Genomic DNA, 26,852 nt, shown 5'->3' on the forward strand with positions numbered 1-26,852 from the left:
TAAAAGGGTTTTTTTCTCAAGTTTTGTTTGCTAGTATAGTCTATCAGCATTCCTGTATTGTTTTCTAGAGTGGTGATGGATCCAAAAATTAAATGGCTGGTGGGCCATACACCACTGCAGTAATCAGGCATTGTCCCCATATTTTTTTCCAGGGGTTTGTGTAAAAGTTAGCAGAGTGAATGAGCGCCTACAGAGGTAGTGTTGTAATTTTTTCAGTGCCCAGACCAAGGTTAGGCACTCCTCCACCGCAGCATAGCTGATCTCCCAGTTTGTAACTAATGTACACTAAGGGGTGCTCTCGTATATCAACTTGACTTAGATGTGTTTGCAATCCAAAATTAGAGACATTCTACGTATAATCATGACTAGTTGACTAGCATAATATATAGATAAGTCATTTTTTTTATAGATTTGAAAAAAAAAGTTATTTTTATTTATTTATGCTCTTTGTCTCTTTTCATGAGATGCTCTCTGGAGTTCATGTTGGGTCGGAATAATATAATGAAACATTTTGGCACAAAAATACAGATAACCACAGCCCAGCTGGAACAAAGAATAGCAAAGATCTCCATGGCAACTGTGTTCTTTCCACGAGCGCTAAGATAAGCTGGAACAAAGGACACCCAGACACTGAGGAAGGCCAGCATGCTAAATGTGATGAACTTGGCTTCATTGAAACTGTCTGGAAGGTGTCTCACCAAGAAGGCAAAAATAAAACTGATAGCAGCCAGAAGGCCAAGATATCCAAGCATGATCCAGAAAAAAACACCTGATGAGCCTTCATTACAGCTAACAATGATGACTCTAGATAGTGTCTGAGTGTCATATTCTGGAAAAGGAGGGGAATGAGATAACCAGAGTACACAGATACATAGCTGGACAAAGACACAAATCCCCATAGCAGAATACGAGACGTTGATCCCTGACCATTTTCTTAACCTTGAGCCTGGCCTGGTTGCTTTAAAGGCTATTGCAACAGTAATAGTCTTTGCCAGGACACAGGAAATGCAGAGTGCAAAAACCATGCCAAATGTCACCTGGCGCAGCAGGCACATCTCAGGCTGTGGATAGCCGATGAAAGCTAGGGCGCAAAGAAAGCAAAAAGAGAGGCACACTAAAAGAAGGCAACTGAGAGACCAGTTATTGGCTCTAACTATTGGAGTAGTTCTGTGGCGGAAAAAGACCATCAAAATGTAGACAGGGATGGTAGAAGAGAAAAGAGCAATGGCTGCCAAGCTTACACCCATTGGGTCTTTGTAGGACAGAAATTCAGTAGTGCGGGGTAGACATCTGTCCTGTTTTTGATTTGGGCACATGTCCCAGGAACATTGTTGACACTCAACGGCATCTGAAAGGAAGCATGAATGTAAACATTTTTGTAAGACATATGAATTTGTTATAACACATTATAAACTAGTTACAGTACCTGTCTGATTAGATATTTTCCCTTGAGGACAGTGAGCACAGTCATAACAGCAGGAGGGTTTTCCTGGTATTGTTACCTTTTGAAACCCAGAGGGACAACTTGGACTGCACTTGGAGTATGGAACCTAAGATAAATATAATTATGACCTACATTTAATATTTTTGACTAAACATTTCAATTGATTTAATATTACTGGAAACAATAACATCAATATTTTTTTTTTTAAATGTATATTTTTTTCAAATCTCCTAATTCTTTTCTTTTTTTTTTCCTCGTAAAGTTCCACAGTCTATGCAATATTCTGGGACTTTTTTGTTACCTTTATGCATATATTGTGTGCCATCTTCTTGGGTGTTTTATGACTATACTTATATACCTTGTGTATCCAAACCTTGCTTGGTTGTTTCCTATTTATTCTATATTGTTACTTCTACTGGTACTTATGGTGTCAGTATTTTCACCTATCTGTTTTTTATCATGCCATACTCTACCTGTAAATCCCCTGTGTTCCATTTTATTGAAGTACTGTCTAATATCAAAGTAGTTCCACGTGGGGCACTTGCATTATACATTCCAACTACAACCTGTTCCAAATTTTCTGTAGCCCCTAGTTGCCAGTTCACAATATCGTATATTGCTGGTGGGTCCCCTTTATCATTGAAGAAAATACGTGTGTTATCATCAGCCTGAAAGTTTGTATTTTTTACATAATGGAGCAACTGGAAAAGTAAAAGAAAATTGTGTAAAAATCTTGTTAAACTTAAGGGTTGATTATTTAGAAATGGTTCTTGATAAATTGTCTTACTTGCCAAGGTTGAAAAGATGAAATATTAGCACATTCTCCATCATGGAACGGTCCAGCTCCAGGTTTGCATTGAAGGAGACTTTTCAATGCCCATGCAAAAGTGTAAACACAGGTATAGACATTAAATGATAATCTAAACTCTGGTTTAGTTAAAGAGCTCTCCAGTTTTTCTCCACCTGTACATCGGGTTGTTCCATTATTAATGTTCACAAACCACTTACACAAAAATATTTGTTCCCAAATAAACTTGACAAAGTCATCGTCTGGATATTTTAAAGGATTAAAGCTGGTGAGATACTCTGTGAATCCCAGCATCTTCCCACTGTGCACAGCAAAACCAATAGTGCCTGCCAAGATTTGTTGAAATCTTTTATTGGACAGAAGATTGGATGTTGACCAGGCTTCACTCGCTACCCAAAGTTTACCAGACACATTTTGCTTTAGTAACTCTTCCAACACTGGCAGTAAGGCAAAAGCATATGAAATTACTACAATAACATTAGCTGTTGACTCTCTAATGGTCTTGACAATCTGTAGGGCATTTCTGTTTGGATGTTTGCTCAATATGTTCTCAAGAAAGGCCACACATGCTCCAGACATGAGCAACTCCTGTTTAATCACCTGGATACCGAGTTGACCATAGTCATTGTCGATGGCCAAGAGTCCAATCCATGACCAACCAAAGTATGTGACAAGTTGAGCTAGTCCTCGAGCCTGAAACTCATCACTAGGTATTGTCCGGAAGAAGGATGGGAACTGATTCCTATTACTCAGGACTGGACTAGTAGCAAAATAACTGACCTGTAAGATATAAACATTGTTTATAAAATATACACGTTACTTTTCATTTTTTTTTTTTTTTTAAATACTTGATCAGGATATCTACATATTTTTAAAGATGTGGAGATGTGATATGTCTACATTGGTATGTACAAAAAAATGATTCTAGAACAAAATTCAGTTTGTTCATAAATTGACCTACTCAGCACCAAATCTGAACTGAAACCTTTTTAAAGAATAATTTTAATCCAGTTCTCATTTAAAAGTTATTTCATGATTTTATCACCCTGTTAGTGCTAGTGTTTTTCTCCTACCTGTGGATATCTATAGAGTCCCAATATTTGAGCCATTAAGATGGAACGTGTTGATGCAGAGTCACCAATGATACCAGCGAGATGGGTCTTCTCTTTCCATTGGTAATTGGGGATGCTCTTGCTCCCCCCTGATAACATCCAAAGAGTCCCTTCCACTGCCCGTCTCATGGCACCACAAGTGTCAAAAAGTTTGATCCCTAAAGTGATGTTAGGAAGAAGGTTTGGATTTGCATTAATTTCCTCCACCGCAAATATCATGGCTTGCAAGCTCTGGTAACTGTCAAATCCAAACCTTATAGGAGAGAACATAGATTATAAAAACAATCCAATATGCTACAGTAAAACATAAATTAATAAAAAATGTGTACTCAGACTTCATATAATAAATGCAAAGCAACAGATAAACAAATGTTTGAGTTTACTTTCAATGGATATTTTTCTCTTGCTAAATTAAAAACCTATGGGAGGAACTTGAATGAATTTATATTTTACGGCCGTGGGCATGCAAATGGCAGCCATTCTAGTTTGAAGCAAAGATTTGAGGAGCACATTTAGAACGAAAACTGTTTCCTTTCCAGGGTTAAACGTGGCTCTGTTTGCTGTCTTACTGAAAGTCACTGGAATATTATAAGAAGCACTTCTGCTGCAATTACCAAATTTGGTCAGTCATGTTATGTTCAACGCCCATGAGGATGCTGAATGTCATGAAATGCCTCTTTTAGTGTATTAGCATGTTATATATTCACAAAATGGCTCTCAGACATTGTAGTAAAATAGAACTTCTCTTTACTTCAGTACACACACATAATGACATAACACAAGAGAGACTAACACAACAGAACAAGTGCATAACTTCACTATGCTGCCATCTACTGGAAGGTGGACTGCATAAACCCCAATACACAACACTTCTAATAGATCGAATGCTTACCTACGAGAAGCATTTGATTGGACAAACACTGTGCTCCCGTGCATGCTTTTCTCATTCCAAAACAAAATAGTTTTAAGACAATTTCAAGAAGTGATCCACGTCAAGACTACATGTATAAACTGTTTTCACAAAAGAGATTGCATAAAATGGATTACAGCATATTTCTGTTATATTTAATACCAGGCCTTCTGTAAAGATGGTACATCATAGAAGACATTACAAGTATTTAAATAACCAGTTTACCCCTGCTGAATATTCATTTGCAAATACGTCCTTCCGTGGGGCTAGCTGAAGATTTATCCATAAACCAACTTTCCTAATTGATACATTAGAGATTATATATTCTGTAGTACAGGATACGCTGTAATATGCCATTATACATTGTATAATATAAGTTGGCACAAATACAAAAAAAAAACAAGCTCTTGGTGTAAAAAAAAAGATTGTGTTTGGTTGTATTTATTTTTTTTTGTATACAATAGCTGCTTGTCAGAATAAATGTCTTACTTTAATGTCTTGTCTGTTATGCGGAAGTTTAGTTTTACCACCCCTGTATTTAATTGTTTTATTCACATGCATGCATGCCACTATTTCCACTCTTTCCCCTCCCTTATTCTATTGATATCTACCCAAATGTTTGTTGTGCTTGAAAAAACATTACATAATATCTGTGCTTAGGTGCATAGCCCCTTCCCTCAGCTTTATTGCAAGCCTACCTGATCCTATCTCTGATACTTCCATTCTCTCTCCTCCCTATTGTATCTACAGATAGACTGTCACACACAAATTGAGATAAGCAGAAATGGTAGGTGTACACACTGCCTCTTAACAGTACATTTATGTACTTTCCTAACCACTAACAACCGTTCTCATCTGACCAATGCTCCGTCCTCTCCTCCTCTTCTTAACCTCCTCCTTAGTATCAAAATCTCTCCTTACACCCACTTCCCTCAACCCCCCCAACAAACTCAACATTAACTCCTCTCTGCTACATACCCCCTTCACTCATCTCATGCCCTGCACTCATTTCTCTGCTCTCTCACTCCTAGCCCCAATCAACCTCATCCTAGACCCCATGCATACAAAACCCACTCACATCTCCTGTCACTATCTCTCCTCCAGCTTCTAGCAGTTGGAAATGTAGCTCCCAACCCTGGGCCCTTCACCTCTTCTGCTCACCCTATGACAACCAGAAACCATGTATCTCTTCCCAATTCAGAGACCTCAGCATTTTAAAATAAAAATATATTAATACAATTTAGATTTTAGGATATATATATATATATATATATATATATATATATATATATATATATATATATATATATATATATAGATATATATATATATCTATATATATATATATATATATATATATATATATATTGATTTTACATTATATTATATTACATTTATATGTTCCATTATCTACACTATACCAATATGCAGGTGAAACAATTTACCAAAGATACACAGAAATTAGAGGGAAATTATAATGACGTTTGTCTAGGGCCCCATAATTAAAATTGCCGGCCTAGTCTTTAAAAACTCTATCTGGCAATAGTGAAGAGAGCTGTAGGGACATTGTCAGGAGGACATCATCTGTGGATAGAACCTCTAGGATGCCCATTTGATACCGTAACAACAAATATAATAAGGGTGTATTGTTAAGAGCAGGATGTTGTGAGTTGTTTAAAGAATGGGAAGAAATGTGGAACAGCAAGAATTCCAAGGTAGATTAAAAACTGATGAGTTTTACAAAAAGAAAAAAAAATGTAAAATCTGATTATTTTATTTAAATTATATTTGTTTTTTTATTCAAATTGGATGTCTTTTAATCAAATGCTTTTGGATGAAAAAAATAACATAAAGATAGTTTTCTATTTAAGATACAGTAGAGTCCAATGGTTATTCATTAAAATAGGGATTAGTTGTGTATGGGAATACCATATCCACTATGTCTTCTGGGACACATAGCCGGCTGAGCCGCAGTTGTGTGAAGTATTACACGGCCTATAAAATCACAGGCCTCCCCATCCTCTGGGCTGAGAATGACTGGTTCAGGCTGACAATGGCTAGTTCAGTACAGAACCATCTACTTCCAGTTCAAACGTCATCAACACAAACTGCCTAAACTCCAAACAAGCTGGTCTTGGCCTTGAGTGAGGTATTCATTTTACCTCACTCAAGTTAAAAAAAAAAAAAGCCAACTCCTTCGAAGCTCATGGGGCACTGCCGCGTCCGGCCCAGCCACGGCTTTTTCTGTTGCTGTTTGCGCGTTTATTATAACAAAACCGTAAGTTTGTTCATTCAGACCACGTTGGGCCACACTGTCCCAGACATTCAACATGTATTCACCCCATGTTCAGCCTTTTACTGACTGGGGTGGCATTCGCAGTTCAGTCCATATTCTGCCCTTATTCGAATATGGTGATTTTCAGTACTAACATGAATTTGGCCTATTTTAATCATATATAACCTCATAGTGATACTTCAATTAGGTTCATGCATTCTGCTTACTGTATTTGGCCCTCATTCGGCCATATTAATTTTATCATATGCATTTTAATGTTTAATTAATGGTATGCCATATATTTAGTTTTTCATATTTGCAGATTATTATTGTCGGCCTACACAGCTTTGGTTGTACATGTCAGCTTTGAGCAGATCGGCATTTGTTACTTATGTTCACCAGGGCTGTTCCAGTCTCCTAGCTATATGTATTCTACATGTTTGCCCTCTGAGTATTCACACACTTGTTGGGTCTACATTGTTTAGTAATTATATGGTTAGGTGTTGCAACTGACGGTCTAAATGTGTCAGGCCCGAACTTGGGCCTATAGATGTAGTTAGCATTTATGGTACTGCCTGTTAATAATCGTATTTCACTGTACATCACTACTTACATTGTTTTAAGCCCTTTCTGACCTCCGCACAGGCCTGCTCAAGTGTACTTTAACCCCTTAAGGACCAAACTTCTGGAATAAAAGGGAATCATGACATGTCACACACGTCATGTGTCCTTAAGGGGTTAAAATAATGTTTGTCATAATTATATCTGTTCTATGGTTATACGGCCATATCTATGGCCCTCATCTAAATATGTCATTTTTAAACTTCAAATCAAGACATGCCACGAACCAGGTCTGCCACTTGGGTGTCCCCAATAACATACTAAATTGCAACCTGTCTACTCAAATGGTTTTAATTAAACTTCAATTGTATCATTATGCATCTGTAACTTCTCATTAGGCCCTCATTTGGCCACCTTGCATCTAGGTATAGCTATGTTGGGCCATTATTTGTCCTTCACCATCATAAGAAAGTTGAGGGTGTGCTAAACAGTGTGAAAACAATATGCATATTTATCAACAGAGTGGAGAATTATTATTATTTTTTTTAAAAAAGGCACAACCTTTTATGGAAAAAAAATACACTGAAAGTATTAAGTCTCTATGAGAGAAGAGAGACATTAATTTTATTTTAGGCCCTAACTTGGCCTTCAACAACGTATGCTTCATATGACCCTCAGTGGGTAACCTACCATGATCAGTGCCATGTTACTCAAATGTCTCATCATTATCATGACAACTTCACTCAACATACTTGCTTGAGCTGACCCGTTTTTGTGTCTACCCTTCCTATCCCACCATAATGGGATAACCATGTTCATTTCATCAATGTTCGCTACCCCATTATTTGAACTGACGTTGCTACCAGCACTGGTTTGGTATCATTTCCAAGAATGACTGGGTCCGCAACACCTATATCCGCAATGACATGGAACCGATCATTTGGTTAATCAGCAGCATTCTAGCTCCATATGTATCGGTTCCACTTACTAACATTAATAAGGTTTAATTAGGATGTTGTTTTGGCTGGCAGCATTGCAACTACTCTGCTTTTTCCATATACATACACCAGGCGGTCACTACATGGCGATCAATGTCATGACTAGACTACTATTTCAGGTATTCTTACAAGCACACCCCGCGGCTGTGTAAACCCTACCTAACCCACTTTTCCTGAATCTAATCCTGGATTAGCTTAACCCATGGCCATGATAGCTTGCTGGCACACGCTGCACACCCTGCCAATGTATACAATTCCTATACTGGGGCACCGGCCATTTATCATTTACTTCTGCTTATCAATTTGTCAATCTGATTTCAATGCCATGGTGGCATGCACATCTTTTTGCCACCCAACCTTAAACTTGCTCGGGTACAACCCTACAACATTTTCTGGTCACATTCTAAAATACTCGCTGCTTCTTCTACCCTTTATATTTCCCAGGGTACATTATCTAATATCTGGCACAGTAGAATTATTTGTATAGAAACATAGAATGTGACGGTAGATAAGAACCATTCAGCCTATCTAGTCTGCCCAATTTTCTAAATACTTTCATTTGTCCCTGGCCTTATCTTATAGTTAGGATAGCCTTATGCCTATCCCACGCATGCTTAAACTCCTTTACTGTGTTAACCTCTACCACTTCAGCTGGAAGGCTATTCCATGCATCCACTACCCTCTCAGTAAAGTAATACTTCCTGATATTATTTTTAAACCTTTGCCCCTCTAATCTAAGATTATGTCCTCTTGTTTTGGTAGTTTTTCTTCTTTTAAATATAGTCTCCTCCTTTACTGTGTTGATTCCCTTTATGTATTTAAATGTTTCCCCCTGTCTCGTCTTTCCTCCAAGCTATACATGTTAAGTTCCTTTAACCTTTCCTGGTAAGTTTTATCCTGCAATCCATGAACCAGTTTAGTAGCCATTCTCTGAATTCTCTCTAAAGTATCAATATCCTTCTGGAGAAACAGTCTCCAGTACTGCGTACAATACTCCAAGTGAGGTCTCACCACCAGTGTTCTGTACAGTGGCATGAGCACTTCCCCCTTTCTACTGCTAATACCTCTCCCTATACAACCAAGCATTCTGCTAGCATTTCCTGCTGCTCTATTACATTGTCTGCCTACCTTTAAGTAATCAGAAATAATCACCCCTAAATCCCTTTCCTCAGATGTTGAGGTTAGGACTCTATCAAATATTCTGTACTCTGCCCTTGGGTTTTTACGTCCAAGATGCATTATCTTGCACTTATCCACATTAAATGTCAGTTGCCACAACTCTGACCATTTTTCTAGTTTACCTAAATCATTTGCCTTTTGGCTTATCCCTCCTGGAACATCAACCCTGTTACATGTCTTAGTATCATCAGCAAAAATACATACCTTACAGTCAAGACCTTCTGCAATATCACTAATAAAAATATTAAAGAGAATGAGTCCAAGTACAGATCCCTGAGGTACCTCACTGGTGACAAGCCCATGCTTCGAATAAACTCTATTGACTACAACCAATGTTACCTGTCACTCAGCCACTGCCGTACCCATTCAACAATATTGGAATCCAAACTTAAAGATTGCAGTTTATTGATACGCCTTCTATGTGCAACAATGTCAAAAGCCTTACTGAAATCTAGGTAAGCAATGTCTATTGCACCACCCTGATCTATTAGTTTAGATACCCAATCAAAAAAATCAATAAGATTAGTTTGGCATGATGTCCCTGAAGTAAACTTATGTTGTCTCTGATCTTGAAATCCATGTGATTTTAGATGTTCAACAATTCTATCGTTTAACACGATTTCCATTACTTTCCCAACTATTGAAGTAAGGCTTACTGCCCAATTCTTCCCTACTACCTTTCTTGTGAATGGGCACAACATTCGCTAACTTCCAATCTTTTGGGACTACTCATGTTAGCAATGATTGGTTAAATAAATCTGTTAATGGTTTTGCTAGTACACCACTAAGCTCTTTTTAATAACTTTGGGTGTATTCCATCAGGTCCCATTGACTTATTTGTATTTACTTTTGACAGTTGAAATAGAACCTCTTCCTCTCTAAACTCACATGTAACAAATTACTAATTTGTCCTTTTTCCTAACTGAGGCCCCTTTCCTTAATTTTTATCTGTAAATACTGAACAAAAATATTAATTGAAGCAGACAGCTAGACCTTTATCCTCTTCTACATAGCTTCCTTCTTTTGTTTTGAATCTAACTAGTGATGTCCCCGACTGTTCGCCAGCGAATAGTTCCCGGCGAACATCGCTTCTTCGCGTTCGCCACAGATGGCGAACACATGCGCTGTTCGGTCCCCCCCTATTCGTCATCATTGAGTAAACTTTGACCTTGGCCTGTACCTCACAGTCAGCAGACACATTCCAGCCATTCAGCAGCAGACCCTCCCTCCCAGACCCTCCAACCTCCTGGACAGCATCCATTTTACATTCATTGTGAAGCTGCATTCTTAGTGAGAGTAGGGACAGTGTAGCTGCTGCTGATTTGATAGGGAAATTGATAGCTAGGCTAGTGTATTCAGTGTCCACTACAGTCTTGAAGGACTCATCTGATCTCTGCTGTAAGGACAGCACCCCAAAAAGCCCTTTTTAGGGCTAGAACATCAGTCTGCTTTTTTTTGTGTAATGTAATTGCAGTTGCCTGTCTGCCAGCCAGCCTGTGTGTCAGGCTCACAGCATATGCTGTGCCCACTTGCCCAGTGCCACCACTCACTCACTGGTGTCACAATAGCTTACATTTAACAAAAAAAATACTTTTTGGACTGTAATATAATAGCAGTCCGTTTCCTTCACTAGTGTGCATTTCAGGGTCTGCCAGGGCACAGTGTCACACCAGTGCAACTCATATCTGGTGTTACAGTAGTGTCCATTAAAAAAAAAAAAAATGACTGTAATAGATTGAATAGCAGATAGTTGTCTGCCAGCGTTTGTGTCAGGTTCGCAGCGTATACTGTGCCCACTTGCCCAGTGCCACCACTCATATCTGGTGTCACAATAGCTTGCATTTAACAAAAAAACCTTTTTGGACTGTAATATAATAGCAGTCAGTTTCCTTCACTAGTGTGCGTTTCAGGGCCTGCCAGGGCACAGTGTCAAACAAGTGCAACTCATATCTGGTGTAACAGTAGTGTACATTTAAAAAAAATATATATATATACTATTTTGACTGTAATAGATTGAATAGCAGTTAGTTGACTGCCAGCGTGTGTGTCAGGCTCACAGCGTATACTGTGCCCACTTGCCCAGTGCCACCACTCACTCACTGGTGTCCCAATATCTTGCATTTAAAAAAAACTAAACTTTTTTAACTGTAATATAATAGCAGTCAGTTTCCTTCACGAGTGTGCATTTCAGGGCCTGCCCAGTGCCACCACTCACTCATATCTGGTGTCCCAATAGCTTGCATTTAAAAAAAAACTAAACTTTTTGGACTGTAATATAATAGCAGTCAGTTTCCTTCACGAGTGTGCCTTTCAGGGCCTGCCAGGGCACAGTGTCACACAAGTGCAACTCATATCTGGTGTAACAGTAGTGTACATTTAAAAAATATATATATATACTATTTTGACTGTAATAGATTGAATGGCAGTTAGTTGTCTGCCAGCGTGTGTGTCAGGCTCACAGCGTATACTGTGCCCACTTGCCCAGTGCCACCACTCACTCACTGGTGTCCCAATAGCTTGCATTTAAAAAAAAACTAATCTTTTTTGACTGTAATAAAATAGCAGTCAGTTTCCTTCACGAGTGTGCGTTTCGGGGCCTGCCAGGGCACAGTGTAACACCAGTGCAACTCATATCTGGTGTAACAGTAGTGTACATTTTAAAAATAAATAAAATGTTGACTGTAATAGATTGAATAGCAGTTAGTTGTCTGCCAGCGTGTGTCAGGCTCACAGCGTATACTGTGCCCACTCGCCCAGTGCCACCACTCATATCTGGTGTCACAATAGCTTGCATTTAAAAAAAACTAAACTTTTTGGACTGTAATATAATAGCAGTCAGTTTCCTTCACGAGTGTGCGTTTCAGGGCCTGCCCAGTGCCACCACTCACTCATATCTGGTGTCCCAATAGCTTGCATTTAAAAAAAACTGAACTTTTTGGACTGTAATATAATAGCAGTCAGTTTCCTTCACTAGTGTGCATTTCGGGGCCTGCGCAGTGCCACCACTCACTTACTGGTGTCCCAATAGCTTGCATTTAAAAAAAACTAAACTTTTTGGACTGTAATATAATAGCAGTCAGTTTCTTTCACGAGTGTGCGTTTCAGGGCCTGCCAGGGCACAGTGTCACACCAGTGCCACTCTTATCTGTTGTCACAATAGCTGGCACGCATAGTACCACTAATCGGAATAAAAAATGACAGGCAGAGGCAGGCCACCCCGCAGGGCCGTCGTGGTCGTGGTGCTGTGATTCCCTTTGGCCCTAGAATAATGCCCAGTGTTCAGAGGCCACGTACCCTGAACTTGAAAAGTTCTGAGGACATAGTTGACTGGCTAACACAGGACACCCAATCTTCTACAGCTTCCGCTCGGAACCTTGACGTACCATCCTCCTCCAGCTTAGCTTCGGGCACCTCTCAAGTTACCACTCGCCCGCCTGCCGCCACCACCAACACTAGCACCACAGCCACTTCACTTGATCTGTCAGAGGAGTTATTTACACATCATAGTTACATCAGTTGGAAGAAATGAGTGATGCGCAACCATTATTACCAGAGGATGTAGATAACAGGGATATGTCTCAGTCAGGCAGCATTACACATGTACGGTGTGACGATGATGATGTTGTACCCGCTGCTGCTTCCTTTGCTGAGTTGTCAGATACAAGTGAAGCGGTTGATGATGACGATGCGTCCGTGGATGTCACGTGGGTGCCCGCTAGAAGAGAAGAAGAACAGGGGGAAAGTTCAGATGGGGAGACAGAGAGGAGGAGGAGGAGACGAGTTGGAAGCAGGGGGAGGTCGTCGCAAGGAGCTAGTAGCAAAGTCAGACAGCATGCATCGGCACCCGGGGTCAGCCAGACAGCACGCCAATCAACACATGCTGTTGCCACCACCACCAGAATGCCGTCATTGCAGAGCTCAGCAGTGTGGCATTTTTTTTGTGTGTCTGCCTCTGACAACCTGTGCCAAAAGAAACTGAGTTGTGGGAAGTCCAACAGCCACCTAGGTACAACTGCTTTGCAAAGGCACATGATCGCACATCACAAACACCTATGGGATCAACACATGAGTACAAGCATAAAACACACTCAAAGCCGCCATCCTCCTCCTGGTCCAGCATCTTCAGCCACGTTAACCACTGCTGTCCTCCTTGCCCCCTCTCAACCATCCGCCCCTCCGTCTCCCGCCTTGAGCAGTTCCCTTCTCATCTGCCCACAGTCATGTGTCTGTCAAGGACGTGTTTGAGCGTAAGAAGCCAATGTCACAAAGTCACCTCCTTGCCCAGCGTCTGACAGCTGGCTTGTCCGAACTATTAGCCTGCCAGCTTTTACCATACAAACTGGTGGAGTCTGAGGCGTTCCAAAAATTTGTAGCTATTGGGACACCGCAGTGGAAGGTACCCGGCAGAAATTTATTTTCACAAAAGGCAATTCCCAACCTGTACTCGATTGTGCAAAAGGAAGTAATGGCATGTCTGGCACACAGTGTTGGGGCAAGGGTCCATCTGACCACTGATAACTGGACTGCAAAGCAGTATATCACCTACACTGCGCATTGGGTAAACCTGCTAACGACTGACAAGCATGGAATGCGTGGCTCTGCAGAGGAGTTGGTGACACCGCCACGACTTGCAGGCAGTCCTGCTGCCACCTCCTCTACTCCTCCTACTCCATCCTCTTCCATAACCTCCTCGGCTGAGTCCTCTTCTGCTGCTGCGTCTTGCTCCACATCAACGGCACCCCCCCAGCTCCCGAGGTACTATTCCACATCCCGGATACAGCAGTGTCACGCCGTCTTGGGTTTGACTTGCTTGAAAGCAGAGAGTCACACCGGACAAGCACTCCTGTCCGCCCTGAACGCACAGGTGGAAAAGTGGCTGACTCCGCAGCAACTGGATATCGGCAAAGTGGTTTGTGACAACGGAAGAAATTTGTTGGCGGCATTGCATTTGGGCAAGTTGACACATGTGCCGTGCATGGCACATGTGTGTAATCTGATCGTACAATGCTTTCTGCCTAAGTACTCAGGCTTACAGGACGACCTTAAGCAGGCCAGGAAGGTGGCTGGCCATTTCAGGCGTTCCTACATGGCCATGGCACACTTTTCCGATATCCAGCGGCGAAACAACATGCCAGTGAGGCGCTTGATTTGTGACAGCCCGACACGTTGGAATTTAACACTCCTAATGTTCGACCGCCTGCTCCAACAAGAAAAAGCCGTTAACGAGTGTTTGTATGACCGGGGTGCTAGGACAGCCTCTGCGGAGCCGGTAATTGTTTTGCCACGTTACTGGACGCTCATGCGCAATGCCTGTAGGCTCATGCGTACTTTTGAGGAGGTGACAAACCTAGTCAGTTGCACCGAAGGCACCATCAGTGACATCATACCATTTGTTTTCTTCCTAGAGTGTGCCCAGCGAAGAGTGCTGGGTCAGGCCGTAGATGAGCGTGAAGAGGAAGAGTTGTGGTCACCATCACCACCAGAAACAGCCTTATCAGCATCGCTTGCTGAACCTGCGGCAACGTTGGAAGAGAATTGTGAGGAACAGGAGTCAGAGGAGGAATGTGGCTTTGAGGAGGAGGAGGAAGACCAACCACAACAGGCATCCCAGGGTGCTCGTTGTCACCTATCTGGTACCCGTGGTGTTGTACATGGCTGGGGGAGAAGAACATACTTTCAGAGAGATCACTGAGGACGAGGAACAGGACATAAGTAGCTCGGCATCCAACCTTGTGCAAATGGGGTCTTTAATGCTGTCGTGCCTGTTGAGGGACCCTCGTATAAAAAGGCTGAAGGAGAACGACCTGTACTGGGTGTCCACGCTACTAGACCCCCGGTATAAGCAGAAAGTGCCTGAAATGTTACCGAATTACGGCAAGTCGGAAAGGATGCAGCAGTTCCAAAATCAATTAAAAAGTTTGCTTTACACAGCGTATAAGGGTGATGTCACAGCACAACGGGAATCTAACAGGGGAAGAGGTGAAAGTAAACCTCCTCCCACGACCACGCTGGCACGGACAGGACGCTTTACAGACGTGTTGTTGATGGAGGACATGCAGAGCTTTTTAAGTCCTACGATTCGCCACAGCCCTTCGGGGTCCACCCTCAGAGAACGACTCGACCGACAGGTAGCAGACTACCTCGCCTTAACTGCAGATATCGACACTCTGAGGAGCGATGAACCCCTTGACTACTGGGTGTGCAGGCTTGACCTGTGGCCTGAGCTATCCAAATTTGCGATAGAACTTCTGGCCTGCCCCGCTTCAAGTGTCCTGTCTGAAAGGACCTTCAGTGCAGCAGGAGGTATTGTCACTGAGAAGAGAAGTCGCCTAGGTCAAAAAAGTCTAGATTACCTCACCTTTATTAAGATGAATGAGGGATGGATCCCGAAGGGACTGACAGTGGGAGATACATTCGACCAAAAAAGGCCTGATGAGGGGGACTACTTAACACACCACTCCTTACTGGTGGCACATTAGATTGCACGCGCAGTGCCCCAAATTTGAAGTAGGAGGACCGACCAAGCATCTTTTTCCATCTCCCACTTCCTAAAATCGATGCCTTATATACACGTCCCCTGATAGGGGACGTAACAGGGATTAAGCTGATAGGAATAGTACTACTTAACACACCACTCCAATCTGGTGCCACATTAGATTGCAAGCGCAGTGCCCCAAATTTGAAGTAGGAGGACCGACCAAGCATCTTTTTCCAACTCCTGCTTCCTAAAATCGTTGCCTTATATACACGTCCCCTGATAGGGGACGTAACAGGGATTAAACTAATAGGAATAGTACTACTTAACACACCACTCCTATATGGTAGCACATTAGATTGCACGCGCAGTGCCCCACATTTGAAGTAGGAGGACCGACCAAGCATGTTTTTCCATCTCCCGCTTCCTAAAATTGATGCCTTATATACACGTCCCCTGATATGGGACGTAACAGGGATTAAACTGATAAGAATAGTACTACTTAACACACCACTCCTATCTGGTGGCACATTAGATTGCACGCGCAGTGCCCCAAATTTGAAGTAGGAGGACCGACCAAGCATCTTTTTCCATCTCCCGCTTCCTGGGTGGAGGAAGAGAGACCTTCAATGACATCAGTGAGGACAAGGAACGGGACATGGCTAGCTTGGTATCCAACCTTGTGCAAATGGGGAGTTTGCGGTTGTGCAAATGGACTGTTTGCGGTTGTTTGCGGTGCGTTAAACGGGGAGTTTGGTCTGTCACTGTGAAGCGGACGCAACCCTTACACTACCTGATCGATACAACATCATACCTGATGTTTTAAAGCACGTTATTCCAAACAATTTAGGAATGTTAGGTGATTTATGCCCTTCATGGATTAAAACCAGACTCTGCATCAACTATGTAATTTTCCATGGGAGTTTTGCCATGGATCCCCCTCCGGCATGCCACAGTCCAGGTGTTAGTCCCCTTGAAACAACTTTTCCATCACTATTGTGGCCAGAAAGAGTCCCTGTGGGTTTTAAAATTCGCCTGCCCATTGAAGTCTATGGCGGTTTGCCCGGTTCGCCCGTTCGAGAACATTTGCGGAAGTTCGCGTTCGCGAACCGAAAATGTTATGTTCGCGACATCACTAAATCTAAATAATCCTTGTTTTACTTTCCTTTTATTCATTTATATCTAAAAAATGTTTTGTCCCCTTGTTTTACTTGCTGTGCATACACCAGATATATCCCTTGACTGGCAAGGAAATTGAGGCAGGCACTTAAAGTATTGATTTTGTATTGTCAAGACATATTAAGTGTTAAACTGTTAAACTTTTGCCCTCTTTTACAGGTCTACTCAAACGTCGGTTTCGGCATACCAGAACCGACTTGCACACCACTTACATTTGTTTACAAAAAAATAACAAAAAGTGCAGATTGCAATAGAAATATGATAAGATACAAATATGAAGGATTATAAGAACCAGCTAGAAGGAGTTTTTATATTTATTCATACTGACTAGTAATTGAAAGCATGATTTAAAACAAATAAACCCTGAGACGTTCTCATACTTTTTCCTTTAGAACTTGGCCCTTGATCATCAACCACATGGACTCCATAGACTTCAATCTACAACTCTCACTCTCATTGAGCCTTTTGTATTGCCCTGTTGCTGTGTCCATCTGGTGGCTCATGGGGCTTGATGTGACTGCCCTGTCTGTGTTTGCCTGTTTTGTAGTCTAAAGTTAATCTGAATTTTTTTTTATCTATAAAGCATTTTATCAAGATCAAAAAGGAACTGCTATTTTTCTGAACTGTAATATTTTAACATCCCTTAAGGATGTCGGGCCCTCTCTACCATCCTAAATGCCGGTGGGTGGCATAGAACATTCTCTCAGTGGATCCTGGGGACTTAACTGATCCCTGCCACTCCCCAGCCAGCGTTCGTGAAAGTTGGTTGTGGTGTGCCGAAAACCAACATACGAGTGGGCCTGTACATAAAAGAGGGCCCACCAAGGAGAGTTGTAATGCTATAAGGGTGAAGGTGGGTGGAGACAATCAACTTGAATGACAGAGGGGAGTAGGGGCTGGGAGTTTAATTAGGGGCCTTACTAATCCCACAAATTCAGTCCTAATGGCCTTTCTACTTGTGCTCAGAATTTAATATGTAATGGATAGTGTCTGAGATGAAAGTTGGTTGTGGTGTGATGAAAACCAACGTATGAGTGGGCCTGTAAATAAAAGAGGGCAAAAGAGAAGTTCAAGGGAAACACACTTTATTGCATTTAGTACATAACCAAATTCCTGAAGGCTTGGCGAAGCTCTCTTTCTGGTCGTGGTATTTACGTGGAGGATTTTCATCGACCCAGTCTCTTGATGATGTGGACCGGGGTGTTTGTACTAGAGGCTGATGAAGCGGCTCCTATGCAAAAGGAGTGACCAGAGAATGAAGCCGGGTTGTAACCCAGTTTTGCCTGTAAGGTTCTGACGTGCGTCGTGAATTTAGCAGTGGTGAGTGGGTGCCCTTGTAGTAATAAGAGAGGAGAGTCTGGTAAGTGCGTGTGATGAGTTGACCGTAGGTGGTCTAGTGCCTTAACCGGACACCAAGCATTATCAGTGGGAAAGAGGGAAATAATAGTGGGGTGTAGTGAGTGATTAGTTTTGGTAGATGGGAGCGTAAGTACATAGTGATCTTCCACCATAGTGAGGTGTGAGGTTTTAAGGCTGTGTGTGATATCCCCTTGACAAACAACGGTGAATTCTCTGGGTCTGAGGAAACCGTAAAAAGCTAGATAAATAGCAGACTTGATCACCAGGTTTGTGTTGGGATCGAATGGGGATTCATCAAGTAGATTGCTGAGTAATCTAAAGATAGGCCCATCTATTGGTAGTCTGGTGGTGGTAAGTGGAACAGAAACCTTTGAGATACCCTTTAAGATGGGGTATGATGACAAGAAGGGGGTGTTGTTAGGGAAATTAGTGAGACTGTGGTGCTGAACCCCCGTGAGGTATAGTTTAATGGTATTGTGAGAAAGTTTTAAATGTAAGTGGCAGAAGGAGGCAAAAGCCACCATAGTTTGAGTAGAAAAATCACCACGTAATCCGAAATATGCTGTGAATTTATTTAAAATGGTAAGTGCCCTACTGTAGGTGACAGCTATGTTAGGTGATAGTGCTTGGTGTGTGAGAGACCTAGCGTGGTGCATTAGTGCGTTCAATCCAGGATTAGTTTGTGAAACCACGGTGTCTTGGATGGCTGACGGTGGGCCATAGGGAGTGCCTGGAAGAATACCTGGAATTGAGAGCAAGACAGAGCATCAGTGGCCGTGTTGTGGATACCCGGGATGTGAAAACAGACTAAGTGGAACTGGACGGTTGCTGTCAGCCAGGTCAGCTTGCGAATCAGCCGCATGATGGTAAGGGAGGATGAGCGCCCCTTGTTTATGATATTGCATGCTCCCGAGTTGTCGGAATAGCATTTTACTGCCTTGCCTGACCAGAGATGACTCCAAGTGTGTGCAGCCACCACTATGGGGTAAATTTCAAATAGGGCTGAAGTCTCCCTGGATCCTGGCAATGCATCCGTCTCAGCAGGCCAGTGACCCCTGAACCAGTGATTACCGAAGACAGCTGCGAAACCCGTGTTGGCTGCAGCGTCTGTGTGAATGATGGGTGAGGAGTCGGAAAGAGGGGGGATAAACATGGAGATACCGTTCCACTCAGCCAAAAACATCCCCCACATGAGTAGGTCAGCCTTGGTGTGCTGGTCCAAATAAATTGGGCAGGAGTCTGGTACCCCGTGAAGCACACAGAGAAGCCTGGATACGAATGACCTACCCTGCGGAATGATGCGCATCGCAAAATTTAGGGACCCCAATAGGGACTGAAGTTCCTTTCTGGTGCCTGCATCACTCCGCAGGAACATGGCTATCTCCCATCTCAAGCTGACCAATTTGTCGGGGGGAAGGCTGGCTCGGAAGATACCAGAGTCCAGCTTGATCCCCAAGAAGGTTAGTTTATTAGTGGGGCCAATGCTTTTGGAGGGTGATAAGGGTACCCCGAGTGTGGGAAAAAAGTGCTGAGGTGTACGTGCGCCTGGTTCTATCAGTAGGAAGTCGTCCAAATAGTGAATGACTGAGTGACACCTGAAAACGTTTAGAAGCAGTCAGCATAGTGTTTCTGCAAATATATCAAACAATTTGGGGCTGCTTCTAGACCTGAAAGTGAGACGTGTGGAAAAATAGTATCTGTCTCGCCATTTAACACCGTGCAGATGCCAGAGTGATGGGTGCATGGGTAGTAATTTGAATGCGTTTGTTATGTCCGTTTTGCTTAGCCAAGCATTTCTACCAGTTGAAATGATGGATTGTATTGCATCAACAATTTTAACGTACTGTAATGAAAATTCTTCTGTGGGTATGAGTGAGTTAATGCTGAGAACAAAAGAGGCATGCGGTGCCGATAAATCGATAATTAGACGTTTTTTATTAGAATATTTGTGCAAAGCTATACCAATGGGATTAGTGCGCTAGGAGGAAAAAGGTGAGGAGGTGAAGGGGCCGATCATGAAACCGTGTGAGATTTCAGAGGAAAGGAGAGTGTCTGTGGATACTGTGTCTTTGCCGGCTGACAAGAGGTTGGTACATTCAAGTGTGACTGAGGGGATGGCTACGAGACCCGTGAGAAAACCCCGTGGTCAAATACTCCACCAAATGCCTGCTCGGATGAGGTTTCAAATAAAAACACAGGTTGTCGACATTAATGACGGTTAGTCATTTGTTAGGGGACAACCTGGCTGGGCACATGGTCTTCGGGTGTGCCCTGAAGCAGATAATGCAGATGTGCAACAACCTACAGGCGCTGAAGCTGCAGGACCCGGCATTACAATTGTTGCACACCTACGCTTTGCCTAAGAAGGAAATGGGTCTACCTAGTTTATCCTGTTGACCACCCGCTTGTTTTTTTTAAATTTCTCTTTTTGAATCGACACTGAATGCGGCATAGCGATATACAGCGGCTCACGCAGGGGTCGAGTAAGTTTTGCGTGGTATGTAACAGTTGATAGGTGTTTTTTCAGATTATATCACCTTGGTATTTTGCCGCTCTGTGTCGTTTTTAACTGTGGAGGGCATTTCTTGCCCGTTCATAAAGTAAAAAGAACACAACAATACAACACAATAAAATAAAATACATTAAACTGTGAGAGTGCAATACGTAATTTGAGACACTTTCCAACCGAGTCACATTGGTTACATACAATCGTTTTTCTGCGTAAAGCAGTTCGGACTTTTGTGCTGTCGGCTATGTGTGATGGTCAATGCTGTGTATTAGTTGGAGTCATGTCGTAGTGGATTTTACAGTCGTGTAGTTTTGTGTCTGTCAGTTGCGACTAATGTCGACCCGTCCCATGAGCCATCCTATCTCAGGTTCTCTTTTGGTCGCGGGTTGCGGTGCCCAGTCAGGTTCTTCTTGTGGCCGTGGGGAGTATCGTAGGTAGTCCCTAGTGCCGGGTCATGTGCTTAAGGTGGTAACAATGCTTTACTTACAAATCGTGATGCCAGTTTAGTGGTGTAGTGTTACTTTTTGGTTTACTGTCTGTGTGGATTCTTCATATTGTCTGGCTTGTGGTTCTTAGGGGTTTTATGGGAAGTGTTTGCTGTCTTCCTCCGGTCTCCCTTTCGTTGGAGGGAGGGAGCTGGGGGGAGCGGGGGGAGGGAGGGAGGGGCCAGGCTGTGGGGCGGGGGGGAGGGAGGGGGTACGCTGTTCGTTGGGCGTACGGCGGATCAAGGCCCCTCCTGCAGCCTCTCTCTTTGTCCTGCCTGTGTGGGTTTAGTCGTCAAGATAGTCTTCCCATGGTTGCCATATTTTATGGAATGATTTCTCTGTGTTTCTAATTTGGGCTGTGAGTTTGTCCATCAAATATGTGTCTTTGACCTTTACTATCACGTCATTATCTGTGGGTAATGTGGGCTTCAGCCACGCCTGGGCTAGAGCCCTTCTGGCCGCTAGTGTAATTTTATTAAAGAGTTGTTGTTCTTTTCTGGGAGGCCGTCTATGGGTGACCACCCGCTTGTTTAATGTAAGTGGTGAAAGTGGTTTGAGGGGTGGGAGTGGAGGTGGATGGATCAGCTTCAGAGGGGCACAAATCAGCCGTATGGGATGTGGAATTACATACAGTACAAGACGGGGGCCTCAGACCAGCGAAGTGGAGACAGAATAGTTCAGTATCCATCTGACACCAGTCAATTCTAATATTAAACTGCTTCAGATGGGTCGCCGCCTTTCGCTATGGTAATCATAAAAAGATGAGCCCTCGTACTTGATGCCCAAATCCACCACTTTATGAAGTTCCTCTATCCTGTGTGGATATACCGAGCAAATGACGTTGTGGTATATCCCGAAGGCTATTACAAACTGCGGTATTGATAATTTTTTATTAAGCCTGGGATCTCTGGTTTTAAGCACCACTGAGATATCCCCGTATTTATATGCCCGGTTCTCCAGCACATCTTGAGAGGCTGTAAGTAGTGACACCAGACACACATTATTCCCATCTAGGATTTCTTTCCTAATGGAGTCTGGGACAGAGTGCGCTGGTGACACAAAAGGTGATGTAACTGTGGCTGGTGCAGGAGGGGGATGTATAGGGGAGTGTGGTGTTGTAGCAGAGACTGCCGGGGTGGGGGCTGAGAGGCCAGGGAGGTTACCTGGGGAGGCGATGGCACTCTCCACCTGAGATAACCTGTTGTTCAAGGTCTGCAGGTTGGCCAGGATTGCTGCAAGGGTGTCCTCAGTGGCCGTGCAAGCGCCTGATGGCTGTCCTTGAGAGCTAGTGCCTGGCCTAGGCTCGGGGGCCTGATTGGTCAAAAGTCTATAAAGTTCTGCCTTTCTAGCCGTAGCTGGAAAGGGGATGCCCCTGAGCCTAAGTTCAGCCATAATTTTAGGAATAGTCGATGCTCTCAAGGACGTAGGAGTAGAGGGGGTCTGATGGGAGTGAACTGGATCTCTTCGGCAGGCAACTCGTCGATGGGGGCTGATTCTTGAGACATTCTAGAAACTAATTGGTGAATTAGATTTAGTAGGGGCGAAGGAGAGAACAGAGGGAGGTATGAGGGGGGGTTCCTTAGGTGAACTGGACTGTAAGGCTAGTGCCGAAGCAAAAAGCTTAACTGTGAACTAGTGACAAGTGAGGCCCTGCTAGTGCCGAGTGGCGGTGAGAGGCTCTATCTATGATTTGGCCAAGGGAAGTTTGTTGCCACAGACGTGGTGACGGGATGTTGGCCTCTCAATTACTGTTTAAGAGATTCAAACGTGTGGCCATGAAAAGTGAGGCCCTGACTGCAGCCCTGTAGAAGGGCGAACGAGGCATCTAACTATGATTTGGGCGTGGGGCCGTACCTCCATGTTGAGGTGGGAGATGGCCTTGTGGGACCGGAATTTACTTGGGTGAGCTAGGGTCGGAGCCTAGACCCTGTAAGCAGTTCACTCACCTTCTATGGTTCAATGGCAATTATGGGTGTAATGAGTGGATATTAACCTTGATAGTGGGTATAACCGGTAACATGAACCTTCGAGTGTTTTTAAGTAGAGTTGCTTGGCCGCTGTTGGTATTGTAGAAGAAGCCTAAGGGTTAAGACAGATGTCGATGTGTTTGAGCGTTACGTAGGGGCGTATGCTTAGTAGTAAGGGGTGGACATAGGAGCGCAACATGAGATCCTGAGGTGAGGGATCTGAATGATTAGTCTGAGACTGCAACAAGTTTATGCTATAGAGGGAGGCTGATTGAGGCCTTAGGGGTAGCAAGTGCTAGTAACGAGTAAGAACGCAAATACCTGGTAATGTAGCGGGGTACCAGGTTAGGTAGGTTGAGTAGGTTCTTGCCTATGAACGTAGGCCTAAGTAAAAGATGTAGGGAATTTAACACAACAAGGATGTAGGACCGTGTGATAATCGTGATAAATAGAGACCGTGTCAGGTCTAGTTTGAAAAGCCCCGTAATGAGTAGAATACTATACCTTGATTTGTTGTACAGGTACTTGGATGAGCGTTAGTGGGGTTTTTTTACGGAGAAAACCGGAGGAGGCCTAGAATAATGTTGGAGCTATAGATTAAAGCCATCGTACAATTATTAAAATTAGAAGTGGTTATAACAGTATATATTAATTAACAAATTCCGTTTGTGACAAGTTTAGAGTGAAGGCTGCCTGAGGCCATGACATGATTGAAACTGAAGTGAGTAAATACTATACCTGGATTGTAAATACAAGAACTTGAATTTGACAACTTTATGCAGTAATACAAGACAAATGTGTTTCCCTCACAAGCATACGTGAGCGTGCCGGTCTCGTGACCGGAAGCCAGATACCGCGACCGGGGAGAAGGCGGGTGGCCGAGCTGCAGAACGGACGGAGGATTCAGCTGGACACCTCTATTTCTGGAGACTGGAGCTGTTTGGCGGGAAGCTCGGACCGGAAGTGCTGGTTGCTATGGAGATAGACAGCTGACAATCAACTTGAACGGCAGAGGTAAGTAGGTGCTGGGAGTTTAAGTAGGGGACTTACTCCTCCCACAAATTCAGGCATAATGGCCTTTCTACATATAGAATGAAATTACACAGACATATATACTGGACATACCCCATTTTGTATACGCTGGGTTGTCTACTTTTGCACATGGTAAGCCATGATGGGGTTAATTTTCATTCCTGGGCTGCCATACGGTTTTAAAGGCAGCATAACCAAACTGGCAAATATCTGTATAAATACAGAAAAGGGGAAAGCTCTATATTTGACCCTGTAAGTTTCCAAAACCCCATAAAACCTGAACATGGGGAGTACTGTTGTACTCACGAGACATCACTAAACGCACATACACCCTGTTCCAAATTATTATATAAATGATATTTTTCTCATTTACCTAATAAATTGATGTAAATAACAGTCAGCATAATTCTCATGTTATCAACTATTAAGAGTACAATTCAAATTTTATTGAACAAACCTCCTAATGATAACAGTATTTTTTTTTAAACATAAAAAACAATGCACTGTTCCAAATTATTACACACAGTAAGTTTCAAATCACTTTATAGGTTTTAAAGAACTGAAAATTGTCATTTGTTGTGTTTGTAGCATATTTACTGAAATCAAAAGCTATTGCAATCAAACTTATAACAACATTTTAACAGGTCACGTTACATTTTAACATAGGACCTCCCACCTTCATAGATCTTTTGCTTGAGGATGCTCCAAAAGTTCTCAATAGGATTGAGGTCAGGGGAGGATGGAGGCCACACCATGACTTTCTCTCCTTTTATCCCCATAGAAGCCATTGATGTAGAGTTATTCTTTGCAGTATGAGATGGTGCATTGTCATGCATGAAGATGATTTTATTACGGAAAGCATAGTTCTTCCTTCTGTAGCAGAGAAGAAAGTGGTCAGTCAGAAACTCCACATACTTTGCAGAGGTCATCTTTACACTTTTGGGGACCCTAAAGGGGCCGACCAGCTCTCTTCCCATGACATGACTCCACCACCGCCTTGCTGACGTCGCAGCCTTGTTGGAACAGGGTGGCCATCCACCAACCATCCACTACTCCATCCATCTGGACCATCCAGGGTTGCACGGCACTCATCAGTGAACAGGACTGTTTGAAAACTAGTCTTCATGTATTTTTCTGCCCAATGCAGCAGTTTCTGCTTGTGAGCATTGGTTAGTGGTGGCCGAATAGAAGGTTTATGCACAGTTGCAAGACTCTGGAGAACTCTACATCTTGAGAGGCACAAGCAGCTTCAAATATCTGTTTGCTGCTATGTAATGGTATTTTAGCAGCTGCTCTCCTGTTCCGATGCATGGATCTGGCAGAAATCTTCCTCAATGTGCCTTTATCTGCACGAACCTGTCTGTGCTCTGAATCAGTCACAAATCTCTTAATAGTGCGATGATCGCGCTTACGTTTTCGTGAAATATCTAATGTTTTCATACCTCGTCCAAGGCATTGAACTATTTCACTCTTTTCGGCAGCAGAGAGATCTTTTTTCTTCCCCAGATTGCATGAAAATGGAGCTCTGCTTAATAATGTGTAACACCTTCCTTTAGTAGTTTTTCCTTAAATTGGGCTCACCTGGCAATCTAATTATCACAGGTGTCTGAGATTGTTTTCAGTGATCAAAAGAGCCCTGAGACACAATGCCATCCATGAGTTAAACTGAAAAGCAAAATATTTAATCTTTGTGACACTAAAATAGAATTTGCATAATAGTTTGGAACAGGGTGTATGTGTATTTTATTGCAGGAAAGGCTAACAGTATTTTGACATTCACAGTTAAAATGCCATGCAGAATTCCTCAGACTTTTTTTTAGATTTTATTCATAATAAATTATGGTTCATATTTGATGTGAACTGAAAGTCCTATTGTGCATACAGGAAGATGTAAATTATGGTTGTACAGATATACAGTCAGACTCTAGTTTTTGTTTTGTTTTAATCAGAACTTTTACAATTTCCTTCAGGGCTTAAGCTTTGAAAATAACCTATAACATCTTTTTCTCGTGTGATTTTTCATTTTCTTTTACATGTATATTAAATATTTAGCAATTGACATTACAATGAAGTGCAATCCTGTCACAGTCAGGGAACACTCTGCTATGTTAAATATTTTTGGTAGTTAAACCTATTGACTATCCAGGGTTAAAAGGTGTATTGGGGTTTGGGAAAATCCCCCTCTCTGTCTCATTAGAGATATTTCCCTGTTAGTGCAGTCAAGGTTTACTTTGACGTGGCAGGTGAGCTCACACTCAAATGGCTATTGCAGTGATACAAAAAAACTTCAATCATTGAAATGTTCATAGGGATTTGGGATAATGTGCAAGTTACTTTTTTCTTTGGGTTTTACAATATCAAAAAACCCTGACAATTCCCTTTTAATAACAGTAAAATAAGTGTGCAGATGATCCTTGCATTGAGAATGACATATTTCGAGCAGATTTTTCCACTCTGTGCCACACTACATGTCAAATGTGATTATCATACTTCAACTTACGACGTGCATTTGAGGTCCGGTCTGCTCCTGAAATCCATTCCACTGTCGATATTGTCAAT

At 42.6% G+C, this 26,852-nt stretch overlaps 1 protein-coding gene across 1 annotated transcript; it reads right to left on the reverse strand.

Moving 5' to 3' along the window:
• Positions 1-434: 434 nt before the first annotated feature.
• Positions 435-26,852, reverse strand: LOC134601925 (extracellular calcium-sensing receptor-like). The gene is made up of 6 exons (XM_063446431.1): positions 26,794-26,852; positions 3,326-3,617; positions 2,232-3,032; positions 1,918-2,145; positions 1,427-1,550; positions 435-1,348 (listed from the first exon to the last, which is right to left on the reverse strand). Exons 1-6 carry the CDS (start codon positions 26,829-26,831, stop codon positions 435-437), a joined length of 2,397 nt encoding a protein of 798 aa, XP_063302501.1. The 5' UTR covers positions 26,832-26,852.

Source organism: Pelobates fuscus, chromosome 3 (assembly GCF_036172605.1).
Source record: "Pelobates fuscus isolate aPelFus1 chromosome 3, aPelFus1.pri, whole genome shotgun sequence".
Lineage (NCBI taxonomy): Eukaryota > Metazoa > Chordata > Amphibia > Anura > Pelobatidae > Pelobates > Pelobates fuscus.